This window comes from Aythya ferina (genome assembly GCF_964211825.1).
Source record: "Aythya ferina genome assembly, chromosome: 21".
NCBI lineage: Eukaryota > Metazoa > Chordata > Aves > Anseriformes > Anatidae > Aythya > Aythya ferina.
Genome location: NC_140319.1, coordinates 1,947,661 through 1,967,481, shown reverse-complemented (window position 1 = coordinate 1,967,481; position 19,821 = coordinate 1,947,661). Strand labels below are relative to the sequence as shown.

Below are 19,821 nucleotides of genomic sequence, written 5' to 3'. Positions count from 1 at the left end.
AGTCTGCAGTCTGAGTGCTAAGATAAAAACTGCTACTGTCACGACATCACTCCTGACCTAAAATCTTCCTGACAAGACAGCCCTTTAAAACATCCTTTGCTCCTAGCTGATGATGTATTACAACTGACTTCACTTTGCTTCAGCAAGAGGGACGTATGACATGAAATCAAGCCACAACACATCACTATAGGCATGGCAAGAGGGCATAAATTTACAGGCAGCTTGAAAAGTCTTGGTTGTAAATCTGTAAGGTTTCGATCATTTGTATCATACATCAACAAATCCCTAATTCTTTCCTTCTGCTTAAACATCTGTCATCCGGCAAAATGACAGCTGGTGATAATTGGTATTTGCTATCATTAGGACTCTTCTGCCATCTCCTGGGCGAGATGTGTAAAAACCCTCAAGACATTTTTGCAAGAGGATGCATTAGTAAACCCAAAGTTACAGATGTCAGGACCAGCAGAAGGTGACTGCCACCTTTTCACCTTTATGTTTGGCTCTCAGTGTTTGTGCCAAGTCATGCTGCTGAACAGTATAACCTGCCAGCAGTCCCCATGCATGCAACCCCTAACGCACCCAGTCTTCCACACAGAGTGGTGAGAGAACAGGCAGGACTGCAGATCCACTATGAACAAGCCATTGAGCAACTGCAGGGTGGAGAATACATGCAAGTGAGACAGATATTCTTTTTACAGTCCATTTTATTTAAAATGAAATATCTTTTCTGTCCTCAGAGCTCCTCCCTTGATTCTAAAATTATTACATAGTAGTAGTGAGTTCCCAATAAAGGCAGACCTCAGTCCCTCCACTCCATGCAGCTTTCGATTATATCTGTCATGTTAAGGTTTGTTCAGTGAATTTTCATCCCCTTGCCTTGACAATCCTCTCATTCTGAAGACGCTTTCACTGTGTGAGAAACCAGGCTGGACTAGGACTGGCCTCAGAGCAACATCTCTACCAGGAAGAGTCCTTATTTTGCCTCTAGGGTTCAAGAGGCTAGTAGGGCATCCCACTGTGCCCTGGGAGGCCTCTGGGGCATCCTACAGGAAACTGGGGGTCACTGGGAGGCTTTCTGGGGGAGCTAGTGGGAACTGGGTGGCCCTGGTTGACCTGTGGAGGATCTAGAGTGCAGGGGAGGACCACAGGAGGCCTGCAATGTGCCCAAGAGTGTGCTAGAGAGCCCTGAGAGGCCTTCAGAGGCCACAGGGTTCCAGGAACAGTCCGTATTTTGCCTATAGGGTTTAAGAAGAGGCTCTTAGGGCATCCTGGAGTGCCCTGGGAGGTCTCTTGGGCATCCCAGAGGAACTGGGGGTCAGTGGGAGGCTTTCTGTGGGAGCTAGAGGGCACTGGGTGGGTACTGCCGTGGTGAGTGTGACATTAGTTTTTAAGTCTGTGCAGCAGAAGGCCAGGTTTCAGTGTCTTGTAGTGTGTTTTGACCCATCAGCATAGCCTTTTGGTTTTCAGATAGCCTACTCAAGTGCCTAATTTCTCCTGTGAGTCATGTTATTACACTGAATTTTTTGTTTGTTTGTTTGTTTTTTGGCATGTAATCTGTTGTGCTCCTAAATTATTTTTGCCTATGGGAAGAAAGGTTTGAGCTAATTCCAGTTGAAATAGTTTCAGCTACTTGCTTGATCATAGTGTCCTTTCAGTATTCAAAGCTGAAGCAAAAGCACAGGAATTGTTGCTTCTAGAAATAACCCAGTCCTCTGTGTTGTGCTTTGCACACTGTTGAGCTGAGCCAGATAAACAAAAACAACACAGCTGCTGCTCATCCTGCTTGATTTCTTTTATTTATTTGTTTGTTTGTTTTCCTTGCCCCTCCTTTTCCCAGGTGATTGGTTGGGTGCCAGGTGGGGTCTGATGGTATATAAGCTGCAGGTGTCCCATCAGAGTGCTCTTTCTAGCTGAGCTGCTTTGTTGGGGGGTGGTGGTAAGTGCTTTGTTTTTCCTTCAGCCAATTGTAGGGTTCCTTAGGTGAGTCAGAGTCTATGGGCTGATGCATTTCCAAAGAGGTAAGCATGTCTTTTTGAGGTAACAGCTGGTAGGGTCTTTTAGAGTAAAGCAATCTGTATAAGTTGTAGGTGCCTGTATTGCAAGCAGCTCTTCTTCAGGTGAGTAATTTTTATAGCATGTTTATGGATAGGAAGATGATGTTACTGTGCGTGTTTGCCCTGTGATTCTAGGACCCTTATGATTTTTGCAGAATTACAGGGCTCACTGTGAATGTGCCCATATGCCTTCCCCTGTGCATCATATATTATCAAAGTTACAATCTTGGTGGTAAAGTGATGGAGCAGGGTTTAGGGGAAATGTATCATCCAAGTTCCCTGTGCCAGTATGTATCTGAAAACAGTAGCAGTAGGCAGGTAAGGTGTAGACTTTTTCCAAGTTAGGGACAATTTGTTATTTTTAGAACTTCTTCCTGCTGTTTTGCTGGCTGTAGAGTCTTTTGACCTTGTAGCCTTTTAGATTTTAAGTGCTTGGAATTCCTTTAATAGTGAGATATTTAGCAGAGGTTGCTGGCTAACTTGTTTTTGGGACACAGTGCAGTACACTTCTGTTTCTGGGTTATATTTTAATCTCCAGATATATCAAGCCATTTGTGTAACTCACCAGAGGATTCACAGAGAGCTTTGGTATGTACTGCAAGGGGCTTGACCATATAGGTGCAGTATTACCAAGAGACTGAGCAGGATCACCTTTTTCAGCTGTAAAAGATAATTCTGTGACTACCCCTGCTGGGACTGCTGTGCATTCATGTCCTGTTGGTGTTTGTGGACCTGAGGGTGTTTGTGTGTTTTTGTTTTTCTGTCTCTGGTCTGTGCTTGAATCCCCTGCAAGGAGCTGTACTGTTTAGATGTCCATCAGAGATATGTTCCTTGTAGCCCAGGTCACAGGCATGGACTAAGCTGGAAATTTGAGTAAGGCATGAGTGTGAGTGGATGCCACTCTGGGCCATGAGCTGGTCAGTTGGTTTTGTTGGTCTGTTTTGCCTGGCAGGCAGGCTTGGCAAGCACCTTGTGACAGTGTGCATCTCCTGCCATGTTCCTGTGTCACACCAGATGCCAACAGTTCCAGTTCCTAAAATGCCAGAGATGCTCAAAGTGCAAGAGAGGCAGAGCGTGATGCATCTATTTGGCATGTTAGGTGAGCGAAGCAGTGGCACATGGGTCTGGGGCTTGGCTCTCAGTGCAGCCTCCAGGCCTCCTGTGGCCCTCCAGTGCTCTAAGACCTTCTGGAGGCATCGCAGGGCCTTGCAGTGTACTCTAGCACCTCTAAAGGCCTCAAGGGACTCTCCAGTGCTCTCTACAGTATCTTACAGCCATCCCAGTGTACTCCACTGTGAGTACTCCTGTGACGGAGTACCCCAGGAGGAGCTGAAGGTCACTGTGTGGCCCTGGTAGACCTGCAGAGGATCCAGAATGGAGCGGAGGGCCACTGGACTCCTCCAGTGTGCCCTAGATGGTTCTGGAGAGCTTTGTGAGGCCTCCAGGAGGCAGTAGATAACAGGAAGCAACCCTAGGAGGCCTCTAGGGTGCAGGAGGATGTTTCTAGCACACCCTGGAGTGCATTGGTAGGCCTCTAGAGCATGCTGGAAGCAGCTGCCCTCGCTTGTACCAGGATGAGTTCTCCTGGGAGCCCATGTACAGCTCCTGCATTCATTTTCTTTCCTTGGACCTTTTCCTTGGATGCTCCGAACCAAATTTCCCTGGCCGTATTTGCAGGTGTCCAGGGGCAGAGCATACACACTCAATACACCTGGGCAGAGGTGCTTCCTGGAGCACTGGGGCATGCTGCACCCATTCCAGCAATTAAAATCTCACATGCAGTTGTGGTCTCCCTGCAGCTGGTGACAGCATGGGTTTCTCCATCTTTTCCTGCCTCCTGGCTCTTCAACAAAGCTCCCTTCCTTAGGAGGACACTACACAGCCTAAAAACATTACCTTGATGAAAAAGGTATCTCCATCCTTGCCAGGGTCTTTCTTTTTCAGTCCATCCCTTTTATTGTGGCAATTCCTACCTTAATACAGATTCTGCAGACCCTTTCCCACTCCAGTACCCAGAGAGATGGTCTCCAAATGTGAACAGAGCTTGGGCCTTAAAGAGAGGGGCAATAAAAGGCACTAAGAGCCACCCACTGGTATGGCATAGCCCCTCCAGGAACAGATGGGACCATCCCTCACAGTTATGTTCAGGAAAGGGAGCATTATCTGCTCGTTTCTGAGGGCATGACACTTGGTGGCCAGACTGGAGGTTTGCAAGGACTCTGCCTTGCCCAGGGAATGCTTGATGCAAACACCCTTGAAAATAGCTCACTGCTTTCCAGCCAAGGTACCTGGATTCCCTCCTCAATCACAAAGTCCATGTCCAAGCTCACATTCCTTCAGTCCAGAAGCAGTCCTGGAGGCCACGAAACGCTGGATCAAGGGTCACCTAGTGGCAACAGAACTGATGAAGGTTTGCACAACCCTGCAGAGACCCCACGCAGTACCTATAGGAGTGGGACCCAGTCTCCAGACAGGGGCACTTGAGTATGGCCAGGCCTGGGCAGCAGCTGCTGCGCAGTCCCCACTCCCACATGGGGCCCAGATGCTGCATCCTTGGGGTTGGTTTTCCTTTTAGCAGCTCTCCCTCCTCCTCCTAAATTGAACACAGCAGAAAGTTGAAGGGAACCATGGCTTTCCCATGCCCTGCACCCTCCTGCACTGATCTCTGGTTCGGTGTCTGGGTATAAACAGCCTCTCCCCCATCAGCACTGAAGATCCTACTGCCAAAAACCAGACAGCCATCAGAATACTGAGAAATGGAAGTCAGAACTAATTTATTTAAGAAAAAAAAAAAAAAAACTTGTAAAAAGGAGGGGGGCGCATCGATTACAAGCTTTGGAAGCTTTTGTCAGGACAGTGCCAAAGAAATTAGCTTTATACAACAGAGAAAGGGGTAGCAGGAGGGGCCCAGGGCCATTCCCCCACCCTGAGCCTCCCCAGACCTGCATCTGCAGCAGGGTCCACAGCAGTCCCCTGTGAGGGTACACCAGCATCCCGGGACTCGTCCCCTTTCTCCCTCCACCACAATTAAAGTGCAGCAGGGAAAGGGGGAAGAGGGGCTGGCTCCCACCAGACCACCCCAGCACAGGCCACAAAATGTGAAGCCCCAGTGCCCATGGCACGATGTAGCTCCCTCGTCCCTGTGAGCTACGTGGTGACCCTGAGGACCAGCAAGGAAAGGGTTCTCACCACCACAGTTCCCAGCAATTTCACACACAGCCCCAGAGGCAAATCCAGGGGAAAAAAAAAATACTCCCTACAAGCTTCCTAACACAAAGGCACTGGGATTGAATTAAGACCCAGCAAGTGCCAGGAGGAACAGCACTTCCCTGCTGTGCCCAGGTGTCCCTCGGCAGGCAGGGGAGGTGGGAGGAAGAAGGGACACCCCCATCCTGCGTGCCCCAAGAGAGATGTGCCTCTCACTTGGGGTTGTGGAGAAGCTGCATCCCTTCTTCCTCCACCTCAGGCAAGAGCCATTTGCAATAGAAAAACCCAGAAAACTCAGCGAGGGCACCACAGCAGGTTCAGGATCCTGCAGACAGCGCCTGGAGAGCCCAGCTCAGCTCCTGCTCTCAGCCAATGCCCCCTCTGCCGGGGTCCCCGGTCCTCTCAATTTATTATTACTATTATGTGCAAGTAGTTTTGTGTCAGAACCCCCCCAGCCCTCCTCTCTCACCCTGCAGCTCCAGCCCCACGCCTGCACCTCAGCCCTGCTTGTGCCCCAGAAGGTTCCTCCGGCCCTGGGGTGTTGTGGAGAGCAAAGCGTGAGGGTAGCTATTAGACAGGAAAGACTCCACCACCCCCCTCCCTCCCCAAACCCTGGCCCTCTCCCTCGCACGCACCCCCTGCCCGCGCTGCCAGCTGCAAGGACAGTCTGTGAGGGCCAGGTTACTCGTCGCCCTCCTCCTCGTGGTGGTGGTGGCTGGAAGCAGGAGGTTCTTCCACCTCCTGTTGGTGGTGGGCATAGTGATGGGGGCTGGGGCCCTCCGCAGGCATGTTCTCCTCTGTGTTCAGGTAGACGTTGAACAGGGCTCCCTCGTGGCTTGGCTCCTTGCCACAAGCCTGGCAGCTACAGTGAAGTATCTTCTCCACCAGCTTGTCAACCCTGGGGATTTCGTCATTGCCTGGGCAGTCCAGTGTCACCTGGAGAGAGGGATGAGGAGGCAGCAAGCCTGAGTGCACAGGCTTGACACCCCGGTGGCAATCCTGAGCCACACCGTGCCCTGCAGACTCGGGGTGTTTTAAGGCAGAAGCGATGGCTTGCTACCCAAATAAGCCTCCATGGTCAGTCTGCAAGGCAAGGGTGCTCTGGGAATGTCTCACAGATCACAAGCTGCACAGACCCATTTTACCATCCAGGAAATGAAATGACTCAAGTGGGACACTGCTCCCAGGCACAACTGGCACAGAAATAGCAGCAGTAGCTGCAAAGGCCACCCAGAAGACACATTGCTGAATTATCGCAGCTAAGTTGGCCAAAGCCATCTGCCCAAAGTCAAAAGCAAAGCAGAGAACTGAAGCCCTGGGTGCCTGGGCCTGCCCCAGAAGCAGGGTTTATGACCCTTCCAGGATCAACAATGGCATGAGATGTGCAGAGATGCTGGGATGTCTGAGGGTGACTGGCAGATGGACTGTGGGAAGCACTTCTGGACAGCCTAGAAGGTAAAAACTCCCAAGTGAGGGGAGGCGACAAAGGGAGTGGTGGAGAGAAGAGGCACAAGGGTTGAATAGTGCAGGGACTGACGGCAGAAGCTTCTGCAAACAGTGACAAATGCACCATTCATCACAGCAGCCACATTGCTTCCAACAGCCCCTTCCACCCAGGCATCTCAAGGAAGGGGAGAGTCACCTGAGAGATACCGTGGAAGGAAACTACAAGCAAAAAAACCTCAGGGAAGGAGAATGACTGGTCCCAAAGTGGTGGCAGAGCAGACCTCAGAACCCCTGAGCAAGAAGGAGCATAAAAGACCATGGGGCAGGCACAGATACTCACAATTTCCCACATGGACTGGGCTGGCATGCAGGAGTCGCAGTGAACCAGGGACTCTGTGGACTGAGGGAAGGTGTTAGGGACGCTGTAGCTGAAACACTGTCCCAGGCAGGCCCTGTGAAGACAAGAGGAGGGATGAGGGCTCAGGGTAGGTGCCTGCTCTTCCCAACAAAGGCAGAAAGAGATCTGACTTTCTGCTGAAACAGGCAGAAAGCATGAGGGCAGAGGCAGAACATGCTTGGCTTCCCGTGTGAGTGACAGTCCCCACAGCGATGATGGCAAATCATCAGCAAATGAAAACCAGCTGTTTCCAGCACTGTGCCGAGAGTGGAGCCATACCTGTTCTGGATGGACTTGGACTCGCAGCCGCTGTGCCCCACGATCTGGGTGATGTTCTTCGCCTCGCACCAAGCACTCTTGTCTGGGAAGAGGGCAAGCTTGTTTATGGGGGGCGGTGCAGCCAGAAGCAGCGCTGGGAAGAGGGCACCAACCACAAACCGTAGCATCATGGCCAGCTCTGATGAAAACCTACAGCTGAAGTCAGAGGAAAGCATTAGCAGGAAGGGGAATGGGCAAGCCAGCCCATTTCTCTGACCTTGTGACAGTTCCTGGCTGGGTTACACACAGGGACATCCTCCCAGTGCGTTGGTACACACATCTCCCTCCCCAGCACAGGGAGCAAGACACGCTGGTCTGCATCTCCCTTGTTCAAAACCAGCTCTGGGGCTGAGGCAGATGCCTGCATTACCTCTCCTGAGCCTTGTGCCAGGAGTAACAGCAGGCTTTTCACCATTTCTTACCCAAGACTGGGCTGGAAGAAGTTTCCAAAACAAAAGCATCACCACCACAGGCCGTGCCAGGTTGGAAAAGTCACGGACCACAGAAATGTTTGTATTTGAGGAAGGTGCGGACCTCCCCACTTCCTTTTCTCCCACCTTAAAAACCAAAGCTGTCCTTGCTGCAAGCCTTCCCAGAAAAAAAAGACTGCTTTCACAGGAAAGAAAATCGTTCTTCTCCTCACAGCGTGCAGCAGGTGTCGCTGCAAGGCAGCAGCAAGCAGGGAAATGTGGAAACCTCTCTCCAGAGGCAGGAAACCACAGAAATGACCAATACATCATTTATTTTTATAGAGCCATTCCAATTCAGCAGCAAGGCTGTCGAACCGTTACTCTGAGGACAGGAACTCAGTTTGCAAACAAGAAGGGGTCCTTCCAACACCAAGCATAAACCTCACTCGCAAAGGTGGTCGGCCAAGGAGGTTACTTACCACCCCAGAGAAATCCCACACAGGGTTTCCTTGCAGGCCAGCTGTATTCTCGAGCCAAGGTGCCTGCATTAACACTCCCAATCACTGGGGAAAGGCACATGGAAAAGCATCACAGAAATAGGGATTTTTTTTTTTCCTTTGTGGGGTTTGGATCAAGTCACAGTGAAAGGCAGACATTTATACTTCCGAAAATATTTGTTAGAACCGTGTTATTTAATTTTTCCTTCTATTTGTTTAACCAGACAAAGATCCAAAGCCCACAAAAAGCCCACACTGGAATGATTCCTGTTGACTCCCACAGCTCCTGGGCCCAGCCCTATAATGGAGAGGAAAAATGCCTTGTTTATCAGACACGGGTGTCAGGGGCAGCTCCGCACAGGGCACTCCCAGCCGGGCGTTCCCCAGTTGCTTCATCCGTCTGTCACTGCTGCCTCCTTGGCCAGAGGACCACCGTGCTCATCTGGACCCTTGGGCTGGCTGGCCTGCTAATGAACTCTTGCAACTCAGCTGAGGTGCTTTAAGGTCACTACGGGAGAAAGCGTTTTTCCCTCTCACTCCCTCCACTGAGCCCAACCTCCTGGGCCTGAAGCAAGAAGTGCTCTTCATGAGGGCCGCAGGAGAGAAATGCTTCCCTACCTTCCATCCCAACACAGGAAAGCAAAGGGCATCCCTCCTCTCTAGTCCCCCGATTTCTGAAGGAATCAGGTCAGGGGTTCTGCTAACTTATTTCCTGACTGTAAGGGAACCCCACTGGCATAATGCACAACCACCTTTACTGGCCTGGCTTCCTAACCCTCAGATGCAGCCCCGGCACTTGTTCATGTGAATCCCACAGATCCCTGGTGAGAATACCCACACAAAGCATGCTTTGCAAGTTTTGTTTGGAGACAAGCAGAGGGCTTTAGCCCCTGAACTTATATTGTTGTTAATGAGAGCAGTGTGGTTTGATACATTTGTCCCACAGACAATTCTTAGGGCTCCTTTCTGTTCCCTGCGAATTTTTTCCATTTCAGTAGGGAAATTCTGCAATTTCTGCTAAGAATTACACAGCAAAGCTGCATACACACTTGGTTTGTTTGGTTTGCTGAAATGAGCATCACTCATTCCTCAAATGCCAGCAGCTCTGTGCTGAGGAATACCACTCCCAAAGACAAGGCTGAGATCAGAGCTGGGATGTGACCCAAACAGCAATTGCAAACCCCCTGGGGAAGAGATGAAATTCCTCAGGAGTCAGCACACAAGTTCACTTCCACATGCCCAATTAGAGAGCAATTTCCTTCCTTCCAAAGAAGGTGGTGGCTGTTTTCTTTCCCAGGTTCCTCTGCAGCTATACCCGGTGGCAAAGAGCCGAGCGGCTCTGACAGCCCCGCTTCCCTGGGACCTTTCTTCCCCTGGAGGGAGATGCTCAGCAGAAATGTGCTGCAGCCCTGGTCAGCAGGCACTGAGGCAGAAAGGATCATCCCAGAGCATCCAGGCTCCTGTCTCTGATATCAAGAAGATGGGTGAGGCTGTGCTCTGCTAAGGCGCCGGCCCTGGCCTAGATTCAGGAAAGCACTTAAACATATGCTTAAGCCCTTTCCTGAGCAGGGATGTCTTGTAATTGGGGCCCCCAGCATCACGGAGCTGGTTTGGTTTGCAGAGGGGCTGCAGGAGCACGGGGCACCATGGCAGGGCTGGAGCAATCACCAGGGTACCGTGTGGCTGAGCCCTGCAAACTCTCACTGATCTCAGGCTGTTAACAGGCCACATCCGCGTGGTGTTTTCCTTCTCCTAAGAATGCCCTGGAACCCGCAGGCCCACATTTCTAGTAAGTAACGAGGTTTACGCCAGTGCCTAGGAAAACATCTGATGCAGCTGAATTTGGGAGGGAGCTGGGGCTGGAAACAGCCTGCTCGCGACTGCGGCGTGTTCTCTGGCATAGTTCGAACCAGTCATGTGAACAGAGCACTGCTAAAACCATTCATCTGACAGCAGCCACAGGGCAGGAGACAAAAGCACCATATTCCTTCTTCCCCCCTGGCTGGGAAGGGGAAGGAAAAAGGAAGATGAGGCACCCGAGCAGGTTTGCAAACTCCTGATTAAATAAAGGCATTGAGCACATTCCTCCATGACAAGCTAAATTACATGTTGCGGCTCCTCAAGGAACAAGTGTGTGCTCCCCGGTGCTGACCCCAGCCCCGACCTGCAGGTGGGAGTGAGCACTTCCCCACACACAGGAGCTTCTTTCTCCTCGCCCCAGGGCATTTTTTTTTTATTTTTTTTTTCTGGCTAGTCAAAGCTTTTCAAGCAGAAAGTTCAGCTCAGTTCCGGCAGGCCTATCGTCCCCAAGGGTGTCCTATCTTTGCTCTGCTCGACCTACACCGCAGCTTCCTCCAGTGTCCTGTCCCCAGCAGTTCCTGGGGCTATTCTGGCTCAGTGTCAGGCCCCTAACAGGGGATAGCTACCTGGGTCTCCCCTGGAGCTGGAAGATGCCACGTGCTTCACCTTTCTCAGGCCACGCATCGGTGTCATTCACCACCCAATAGGGCTGCATCCAGAAAAACAAACAAAAAGAAAAAAAAAAACACTCCTATCATGGCCCCGAGTCCTTTCCCAGATGAAGGAGAAGGCAAATGACTCAGCCCTGGAGCCTGGCACATCCCAGACTCCAGAGACAAACAACACGTACACAGCTGCAGCCCTGCAGTGAGCGGCCCCTGAGCCCTTTTCCAGCCTGTCCCTGTGCCCGTGGAGCTCAAGGAGCAAAATGTCCGTGGCTGAGAGGTCTCAGCTGCTAGCTTCACGTCCCTCCAAGTTCTGGAGATTGTGGCAGGGGACGTGCTGCCAGCTGAGCCTCCCATCAGCACAGCTCTGAGGCCTGGTGGCAGACGTTTGGTGTCAGCTCCAGTGCCAGCAGCCCCGGGGACACTCAGAGTCCTGCAAGGACAGTCGCCGACGATGCCTGGGAAAATCTACGTTGTACTGTCGGCCAGAGGACAATCACGGGAATTACCTCCAAGACCTCGTTCCCACCATCCAGCCCACAGCTGTTTCCAGCCACTTGGAAAACAAACACTTCTGGAGGAAAATAAAACAGATCTAATCAGTTTTACCCTCTTTTTCCAGAGGGAAGTTTACACTATAATACAAGACAAGCCTGCAGGTGGAAACGGGGAACATTTCATGAGTAGTTTAATATATTTATATGTATTTTTCTTATCCAGGATCTTGCAATTTTGCCAAATACATAAAAATATATACACGGGTATGTTGTGCTCATGGCCACACATGCAGCATCGCAGGTTCTGCGAGACAAGAAACCCCTAAGCTTCATAAATATTGCTTAGCTAAGGCTCAAAGCCCACAGATACAGCACAGAGAGTGTCAGCTCCATACTGTAGCTAAGGAAAATGAGGTACAGAGCAGGGAAGTGGCTTTACCTCAGTGTCTAACTCAGTGACTCAAGTCTTTGCATGAGATGCCTGAGACACCAGTCCAAATCCATGCTCTCTACAGCTGTTTGCTATTTCATGGCCTGCTCCACCAGCCAGGCACTCATGAGAGATGGACATGGGGAAGGTTTTGGTCCCTGGTCTGGATCAGAGCTGGGACCTCCACCTTCCTCTCCTGCTCCCTGGACAGAAGCCCCACAGCTGTCCTGCCTGACGGAGCCACTTCCCACCCAGCCTGGCTCTCGAGCTGCCAAGAACAACACCAAGTCGGTGTTAGACAGAAGACTTGAGACCCCCGTGAATCACAGTGGTACCGGGTCCTTCTATAAGTTGTTTGCGCCATTTCGCAGGGAAAAGCTGCTGGGTGAAGAGGAAGACCCAAGAATCGGTCTCTCAACGAGCATCTCCGTGCCTCAGTTCCCCTGCCTGTAACACCAGGGGCAGGGACCACCTTACACCGGGTGAACTGATGGCTGCAGAGGGAGTGGGAAAGCAGAGGAAGGCCAGCTGACCACTGTGCTGATCTGGCTGTCCCTGCTCATCAGAGAGGTTTATCTTGCAGTTTCTCCTTTCTTCGGGCTTGTTTGGTTTTTCAAACTGACTCTCAAAACCAGCAACTGCTTTTCTAAAGGCAATACACTTCTTTCCTCAGCCCCTTTGGTCTGCAGGAGAAGAATAAGCAGGAGCTCTCCTGGGAGATCTGTCCAGACTGGGTTGTTCCAGGAGCTTGCTCTCTTCTTTGGTAATTAAACATCAGGGCCTGATTTTCAGATGTACTCAAATCCCCAAAGTCCCACTAAGATACTTGTGAGCAAGACATTTTAAAGTGCGCAAGACTACGCTTCTAAAAAAGGCAAGAGATTATCTAGCACCTAAAAGGAAGCAAAGCCACATGAAGTCTCTGATTTGGTGACAAGTGGGAAGAAGCATGTATCAGTCCCAGAAAGAGCCCGTGTGGCTCTCCACTGACACAGGATTTTGTCTGTACAGTAACTTCTGCACACTGCCGGGAATTGCCTCATAGGAATCTCAACTCAAATAATATTTGCTTAAGCAGAACGAAAAATATTTTAGGCCAGCCTTAGTAGGAGAAGTTAAAATCTGAACTGGGAAAACCTGAAAGGTTTCTGTGAAAAAAAAATCAAAACAAGTGATTCAACACTTTCCCTTTAATTCCCCCCCCTTTCCTTTTCTTTCCTTCTCCTTTCTTTTCCTTTCTCCTTTCTTTTTTCTTTTCTTTTCTTTTCTCTTCTCTTCTCTTCTCTTCTCTTCTCTTCTCTTCTCTTCTCTTCTCTTCTCTTCTCTTCTCTTCTCTTCTCTTCTCTTCTCTTCTCTTCTCTTCTCTTCTCTTCTCTTCTCTTCTCTTCTCTTCTCTTCTCTTCTCTTCTCTTCTCTTCTCTTCTCTTCTCTTCTCTTCTCTTCTCTTCTCTTCTCTTCTCTTCTCTTCTCTTCTCTTCTCTTCTCTTCTCTTCTCTTCTCTTCTCTTCTCTTCTCCTCTCCTCTCCTCTCCTCTCCTCTCCTCTCCTCTTCTCTTCTCTTCTCTTCTCTTCTCTTCTCTTCTCTTCTCTTCTCTTCTCTTCTCTTCTCTTCTCTTCTCTTCTCTCTTCTCTTCTCTTCTCTTCTTTTCTTTTCTTTTTCTTTTCTTTTCTTTTCCATTTAGTTAAAACTTTGATATCTCTACATTTTAAAATTTAAAACAAAGTACAGGATTCTTTAGGCGGCTTCACTGTTGTGCCAGTAATATCATAAACTAATTTGGTCGACGTCATGATAATATCGCCAGGAGGGAGGGAAGAGAACTATGCACTGAAAATGTCTAGAGGTAAATCTTCAGGACAGCAAGATAGATGAGCGCTTAACTGAACACAGAAACCTCATCTAAACTGAGAACGTCAGTCTGGCTTTGCTGAGCTGCAAAATCTGGGAAGAAATCACAAAAAAAAATAAAAAGGGAACTACCATTGGAAGATGTGTGATATTTAACATGCACAAGAATCAATCCCAAAGACTTTTGATAATGGAATAAAAGCTGTGTCATTTCTCACTGTGAATGTCTGTCTCTGCTCCTTTCAAAGACAGGAGGTATTACAGCTTCTCTTCCCGTAACTTATTAATTTCCACTCAATCATAGTTGGATGATTTACACAAATAAAGCAGAAATAGAGAAAAGCAGCGCAGTGTTTTTAAACTCTCCCTTCCCCACTTTGACCAGAATTTCAGAACAGTTCACTAAATTGAGACTTTAAATCTGGCTTCTTGACCATGCACCGAGCACTTGAGAAACTCAATTTATACAGCTATAAAAAAAAAAAAAATGCAAGCTCCTATACCTATAAAAGTCATTGGAAAGCTACCTATGGACTTAGGCTTAGAACGGTGTCCTAAAGGAGCTCTGATGAAAAAGGGACATGCTAATGGCCTGTGGAGGAGGCAAGAGTAATATAAGCAATTTCTGGTAATTTATTTCAATTGCTCAATTTCTTCAGCATTAAGCACAATCACGGCCAGGAAAATGCATCAGCCTAAAGCACTGGAATACATGCCTCATACCACCCTCCTCTGCTCCCTTTTTTCTTCAAGCATCTGCTTAAAATGCAGCCCCAAAGAGCAGCGGGGTAAGACCGGGCTGTGCTGTGGGGCAAGGAAACCAGTTTTGGGGAGCAGCAGGAGCAGGATTCCCTGGAAAACCACAGCAAGGGAGCGCGTGTGGGCTCTGCCTATGCCCGTACCCGAGGAAGGATTGTCCTGCGACATGCTTTGGCTGGAAGAATCCCCCGTGGTAGGTTGTACTGCAAATAATACGAGATCCGGGTGCTTTCAAACACAGCTGTTTGCAGCCTTTTAGCCAGGGGCCTCGCTCGCATGCCCGGACCTGAGTGAGGCGCAGCTCCCTCCTGCGCTTCCCCCGAGCTGGTGTTTCCCACACAGCGTCCCACGCACGCACTGCCACCGAGCAGGCAGTAGGCAGCCGGCACAGGCAGCGCTTTCAGCACACACAATCTGGAGGCATCGGCCAGAGGTCTGGCCGTGCAGGAAGCCAGTAGGATCCCAAGTGCAAAGCGTGGGTCCAAACCCTTTGAAAATCCCATGAAATCCCCAAAATAATGTGCAATTTTTCAGCTTCAGCTGGGCTGCCCTCCCTGAAGGTGTTTCCTGCAAGCAGCTGGCATGGAAAGGGACTCCGTCCTCCCCCTTGTGCAGCATCTCCAGCCAAAGGCTGACCCGCTACCACTCGCCCTGCTGCACCTTCCCCAAGCCCTAGGCTGGTGCACTCACGCCGCTTCCCCTTGCAACCGATGCCACAGCCTCTCCCCTCTTTTCTCCGTGAAAACAGCATTCCCGAGGACGGCGGTGAAACCCGTGCTGCCTCTGGGAAGGGTCCTGCGCGTCGCTCACGTTTACTCGTGTTTGATTTGCAAGCCGGCACCAGCCATTTCCCCAGGGAGCGGCGCGGGAGTGCGGCTCCCAGCAGGCCCAGTTCTGCTTTCACTTAGAGTGAGGTAAACTGGGACTGGCTCCTCTGAATGACTCCACTGGTGCAAATGAGATCAGAATCTGGCACCGCTCGTCCTACTCAAAACAAGCCTAACTGGAACCAGATAAAACCAGTTCTAGTAAATAGTGGCCACCGGGATGATTATTTTTTTCATTTCGCACACCCGCAGCGTAAGGCCGCCTCGCAGTCGGAGATGGGAGTTGTCTCAAATGCCAACCACGCTCGCTTTCGGCTTGGTCAGTCATTCATTACCAAACTTGCATAAAAAATCAAGCCGTGTCCTACGCAGCAGGGCTGTGCTCGCAGGATCAGGTTCCAAGCTGCCAGAACAAGAGGTGGAAAGAGGGAAGCAGAATGGGGTTTGCGGCTGGAGCCATGGGTTTCTCCACGACATTCAGGAACCTTCCTCCTGTTTCCCTGCTTGGGCCATATCCTGGCCACAGCCAAACCAAGAGCACAAATCCAGCTGACTTCAGGGTTGCTGTTTTACCCACTTTTTCAATTTCTGTTTGAGCCAGCCTTCTCAGCGTTGATGACATTAAAACCAGCGCCTGCGCTATTTCCCATAGTACCGACTGCAAAATCTCTAACACCAAAAGATAAAAATATGAGGCACTCCAGAGCCAGAGGCTTTTGGGGGTAACATAAGAGCTCACAGCCCTGTTGCTATTTTCAATTACTCCCAGACGCACTGGGGGCTGACCTCACACTTGACATTTAGACAGTGTCTCCTAAAACAGCAGGATTGGGCCCAGTAACCACAGTGAAATCAAAGCACGACGCGTTTGCTGGTCTTTCCCCCTCTGGCCAAGCCATCTGAGCCCAGGATCTGTTCCTCTCTGCAGAGAAGAGGGCTCGAGACACATCTCAGCGAGTGACCGAAGCGAGGGCCTGATCCTGTAGCTGTTTCCAAAGCTCAGCTCCAAGTGGCTGCAAAACCGAAACAAAGGTCTGGGCAAACGGCAGGCGCAGCTCTCACCAGTGCTATCGGAGGCGCAGGAGACAGACAGACAGACAGACAGACAGACAGACTGCCCCTCCGGTCCTCCTCCAGAAGACCATGCAGAGAGCCACCCAGGTTTTTAACAGACTGGTCTGAGTGGCTGAGCAATTTCTCTGCCCCAGGCAGTGCTGGAGCCCCTGGGGCTTTACTTTACCGCAGGGGGTCTCTGAGCTCTGAGGCCGGGCAGCTTTGGAGGAATTTTTTGCAGCAGGGTATTGCTAGCAGTTTAACGGGAGCAGCGGGAGGCTCAGGGAGGAACAAGCACTCGGAGCTTCCCGAGCAGGCTTCCCGTGACTGTACCAGCTCCACACTGCCTCGGCAATGCCAACACACACCACGAGCACGGTTACTCCGATAGTGGCAGGTTTTCACGGCTGCCTGAAAAGCAGTTTGGCTTGGGGCCCAATCCTGCACCGCCTGGGCACCCAAAACTTGCTCCAGCTCAGCTACTTTCCCCACTGCGGAGAGACCGGGCACTCACGGAGGCTTAGCTCATTCACCCTCTTTGCAAGACCACAAATTCCCCAAGCGGGAATTTGGCTCCGAGAGGTCAAGCCAAGAGCCCGGAGACTTCTCAGGGCTGTTTGCAAACACTTGGGATTTTTATACCGAAGGCAAATTCCGTTTCCCATCCTGCGGTTTGCAAATTTGAGGCAAGCTGCCTTTTTTGAAATGGGAAACTGTCTTCAAAAAGCAAAAGTGCCCATTGTGTACAGCCGATTTTTGGCCAGTTCGACATTGCAAGGAGGATGTTAAGTTCTGATACTAAAAATACAAGGGAAAATGTGAGCCTCGTAATATCCTAGGATCTTCCCCACTCGTTTCAGTGGGGTGCAGATTTTTTTCAAGAGAATCTGTACAGCAAAGTTACGGTGCCCCAACTCCACGAACACTTCACGCAGGCTGAATTTTAAAGTTGATGGGGTTAATCCTATAGAAAAAAGCGAGATTGAAGGGCAGAACATAGGTTTCTAAAAGGACGATCCCCTTGTATGATATTAGGAGCCAAATTAAAACACGAGGCATTGTCCAGAACAACTTCAATGCAGGCTGAAAATGAGTGAAAGCATGTTCTGTCCCCAGAACATCTCAGAGAAAAAGAGAAATCCCCACTCCACATAAAATGGGGAGATTATTGTATTTTACAAATAAGAATTCCTGCAAAAACATATAGAAACTGAAAAATGATCTTATGATTCAAGAAACAGGTACAGATAGATCAAATATCATCCCTCATAATAATCCAGTAGGTACAAAATCTGTTTGCAGGATATGTGGATGTAAACCCATGTAAATTCTTTCTCGGCGCAAACTTTTCAAGTAACAAAAGTTGACCGCCTTGCCATCGGGACAATTTCCTCCCCTTACGCTATCTGAACTCCTACATGTCCTCTGGTTAAGCGATAGCAGCGCCTTCCCATCCTCTCCTCCCCACTTTTGTTTGAAACCCGAAGGAGATGGGAAGGACTCTGTCCCACAGATGTGCGACCCCAGCTCCCCATACCCTATTCTTTTATTTTATTCCAGCGGCAGTGGAAATAGCTGAACGGTTGCACAGCAGATCCCCCCGAAGTCCGCCTCATCTGCAACTGATTCCAACCCGTGGCAATACCCTCATCCTCCCGGCCATCAATCACGCACGGGGTTGGGGGGGGGGGGGGGGAGAGGAAGGGCGAGAAAACGAAGCAGAAAATCTCTTGCTGCTGGAGGGGGAGGAAAGCGAAGCAGGTCCGCTCGCTCCGGGGGGGGAATCCGGGAGGGAAAGGGAACCGCGGTGCCCCTCGCAGGGGTACTCACCACCAGCAGCACCCGGCCGACGGGGGGCACATCCCACGGGCTGCGGGGCCGCGGGCGGCTACAGCCCCGCGGTGCCCGGCGGCTGCCGCATCCTCGGCGCCGCGGCCCCCGGAGGAGCAGGGCGGGAGCTGCGGCCTCCCTCCCTCTCTCCCTCCTCCTCCTCGTCGTCGTCGTCGTCCTCCTCCTCCTTTTTTTTCCTCCCTCCTGCCTTTTTTTTTCCTCCCTCCCTTCCCCCGGTGCCGGGCTCCGGGCGGTGCCGCCGGCTCTGCCGCTCGCGATTGCACAATCGGGGTGTTGGGTGCGGGGAGGGTGGGAAGAGGAGGGGAAAAGAGGGAGGGAGGGAGGGAAGAGGAGGGAAGGGAGAAGAGAGGGAGGGAAGGGGAAAGGGAGGGGAGGAGGGAGGGGAGAGCCGGCGGCAGGGCGCACACAGCCCGCCCGCCCCGCCGGGACGCCAGCCAGCGCGGAGCTGGGGGGGGGGGCTGCGGCCAAACCTCCTCCTCCTCCTCTTCTTCCTCCTCCTCCTTCTCCCCCCTCCTCGGGTGGTGCTGGGGAGGAAGGAGGGAAGCGCAGGTTCCCCCGGCGAGCCCCGGGCTGTGCAGTCTCCGCAGCGCACCCGCTGACAGCCCCAAAGGGGTCCCTAACCCCAGGGGGGTGCCCAACCCCAGGGGTCCTCAGCCCCACGAGCACCCAAAGCCCCTTGTTCGGGCAGTGGAGCCCCGCTGAGGGGCTATAAAGCTGTGTGATGAACCCGCTGGCGGCTGTGGTCGTGGCCGTGGCCATGCGGAGGTGGTTTCCCAGCGTTTGCTCCTCCAGCAACATAAACAAAGTCTGGGCTTGGCTCACGGAGCGCAAATGCTTCCTATTAAAATACAGTTCTTAATGGAGAGGGCTTCGGGTAGAGTCCTTGGCATGGTGAAGTCTTTGGGAAAGTTCTTCAACACCAGCAGGGACGTTTTGCTTTTCTTTTTCATTTCCCTTCTTTTACCCTTTTTTTCTTTTCCCCTCTCCTCTTTTTTCTTTACTTCCTTTTCCTTCTTTCTTTTCTTCCTCCTCTTTCCCATTAAAACTCTAACAGCCGAATGCAATCCCAGTGAAACCCCATTCATCGCTATCTTTCACGGACAATAATTGTTCAAGACCAGAAGGGCTCTGTTTCTGTAAAGACGCAATTAATCTAATAGAGGCCTCCACATCAAACACTGGCACGGCGCTACCCAAATCAAAGATACCTGCAAGGCTTGGATGGGCTCTGCTGGCTCCTGCCTGGGTGCAGATTTGCATACAGAGATCAGAGAAGCAGGAAGGGATGGTGGTAAGAAAGCAGCAGCTGTGCTGAGAGGTGTGTTGGCTGTGCCCTGGCAGTGGTCCTGGGGAGGATCGAGGAGAGCCAGCGTTGGGCTTGGGTGTTGGTGAAGGAGGCTGGAGGCTGCCAGTGAAGGAACGATTGGTTTCCTGCTGCTTGGTTCCTTCCAACTCTGAGACAATAGGATTCTGTAAATAAGTAGGATGGCAAAATCCTGCTTCCATCATCGCTTTCTTATCCTGCTACCACAGCCTACCTGGCCCCGAACTGCAGTGCGCTGCTCAGCTCCAGAAGGACCAACAATGAACAAAGGAGCAGCCTTCCACCGCAACCGTGTTCTGCAGTCGGGAGCCTGAACTCAATTTCCCTGGCATTTTCAACGCTGCCTCATCGAGCTGAACGCGGGCTCCGACTAATCCCTACCTGCTTCCCAGAGCCAGCATGCCCATTAGTGAGCCTCTACCCAGGAGGCTGTTTTAT

At 51.0% G+C, this 19,821-nt stretch overlaps 1 protein-coding gene across 1 annotated transcript; it reads right to left on the bottom strand.

Annotated features, from left to right (window-relative positions):
* Positions 1-686: 686 nt before the first annotated feature.
* On the bottom strand, positions 687-18,383 carry LOC311422124 (neuroblastoma suppressor of tumorigenicity 1). The gene is made up of 4 exons (XM_084494848.1): positions 18,039-18,383; positions 7,384-7,578; positions 7,048-7,159; positions 687-6,197 (listed from the first exon to the last, which is right to left on the bottom strand). The coding sequence occupies exons 1-4, from the start codon at positions 18,068-18,070 to the stop codon at positions 5,943-5,945; spliced, it is 594 nt and encodes a 197-aa protein (XP_084350974.1). The 5' UTR covers positions 18,071-18,383; the 3' UTR covers positions 687-5,942.
* Positions 18,384-19,821: the final 1,438 nt, after the last annotated feature.

Excerpts from the sequence above, each read along its gene's own strand:
- LOC311422124 (XM_084494848.1), bottom strand. The coding sequence starts at position 18,070 with ATGTGCCCCCCGTCGGCCGGGTGCTGCTGGTG. Across the intron at positions 7,160-7,383 it reads TCCAAGTCCATCCAGAACAG|GGCCTGCCTGGGACAGTGTT; the intron begins GTATGGCTCCAC and ends TTGTCTTCACAG. Across the intron at positions 6,198-7,047 it reads CCCAGTCCATGTGGGAAATT|GTGACACTGGACTGCCCAGG; the intron begins GTGAGTATCTGT and ends CCCTCTCTCCAG.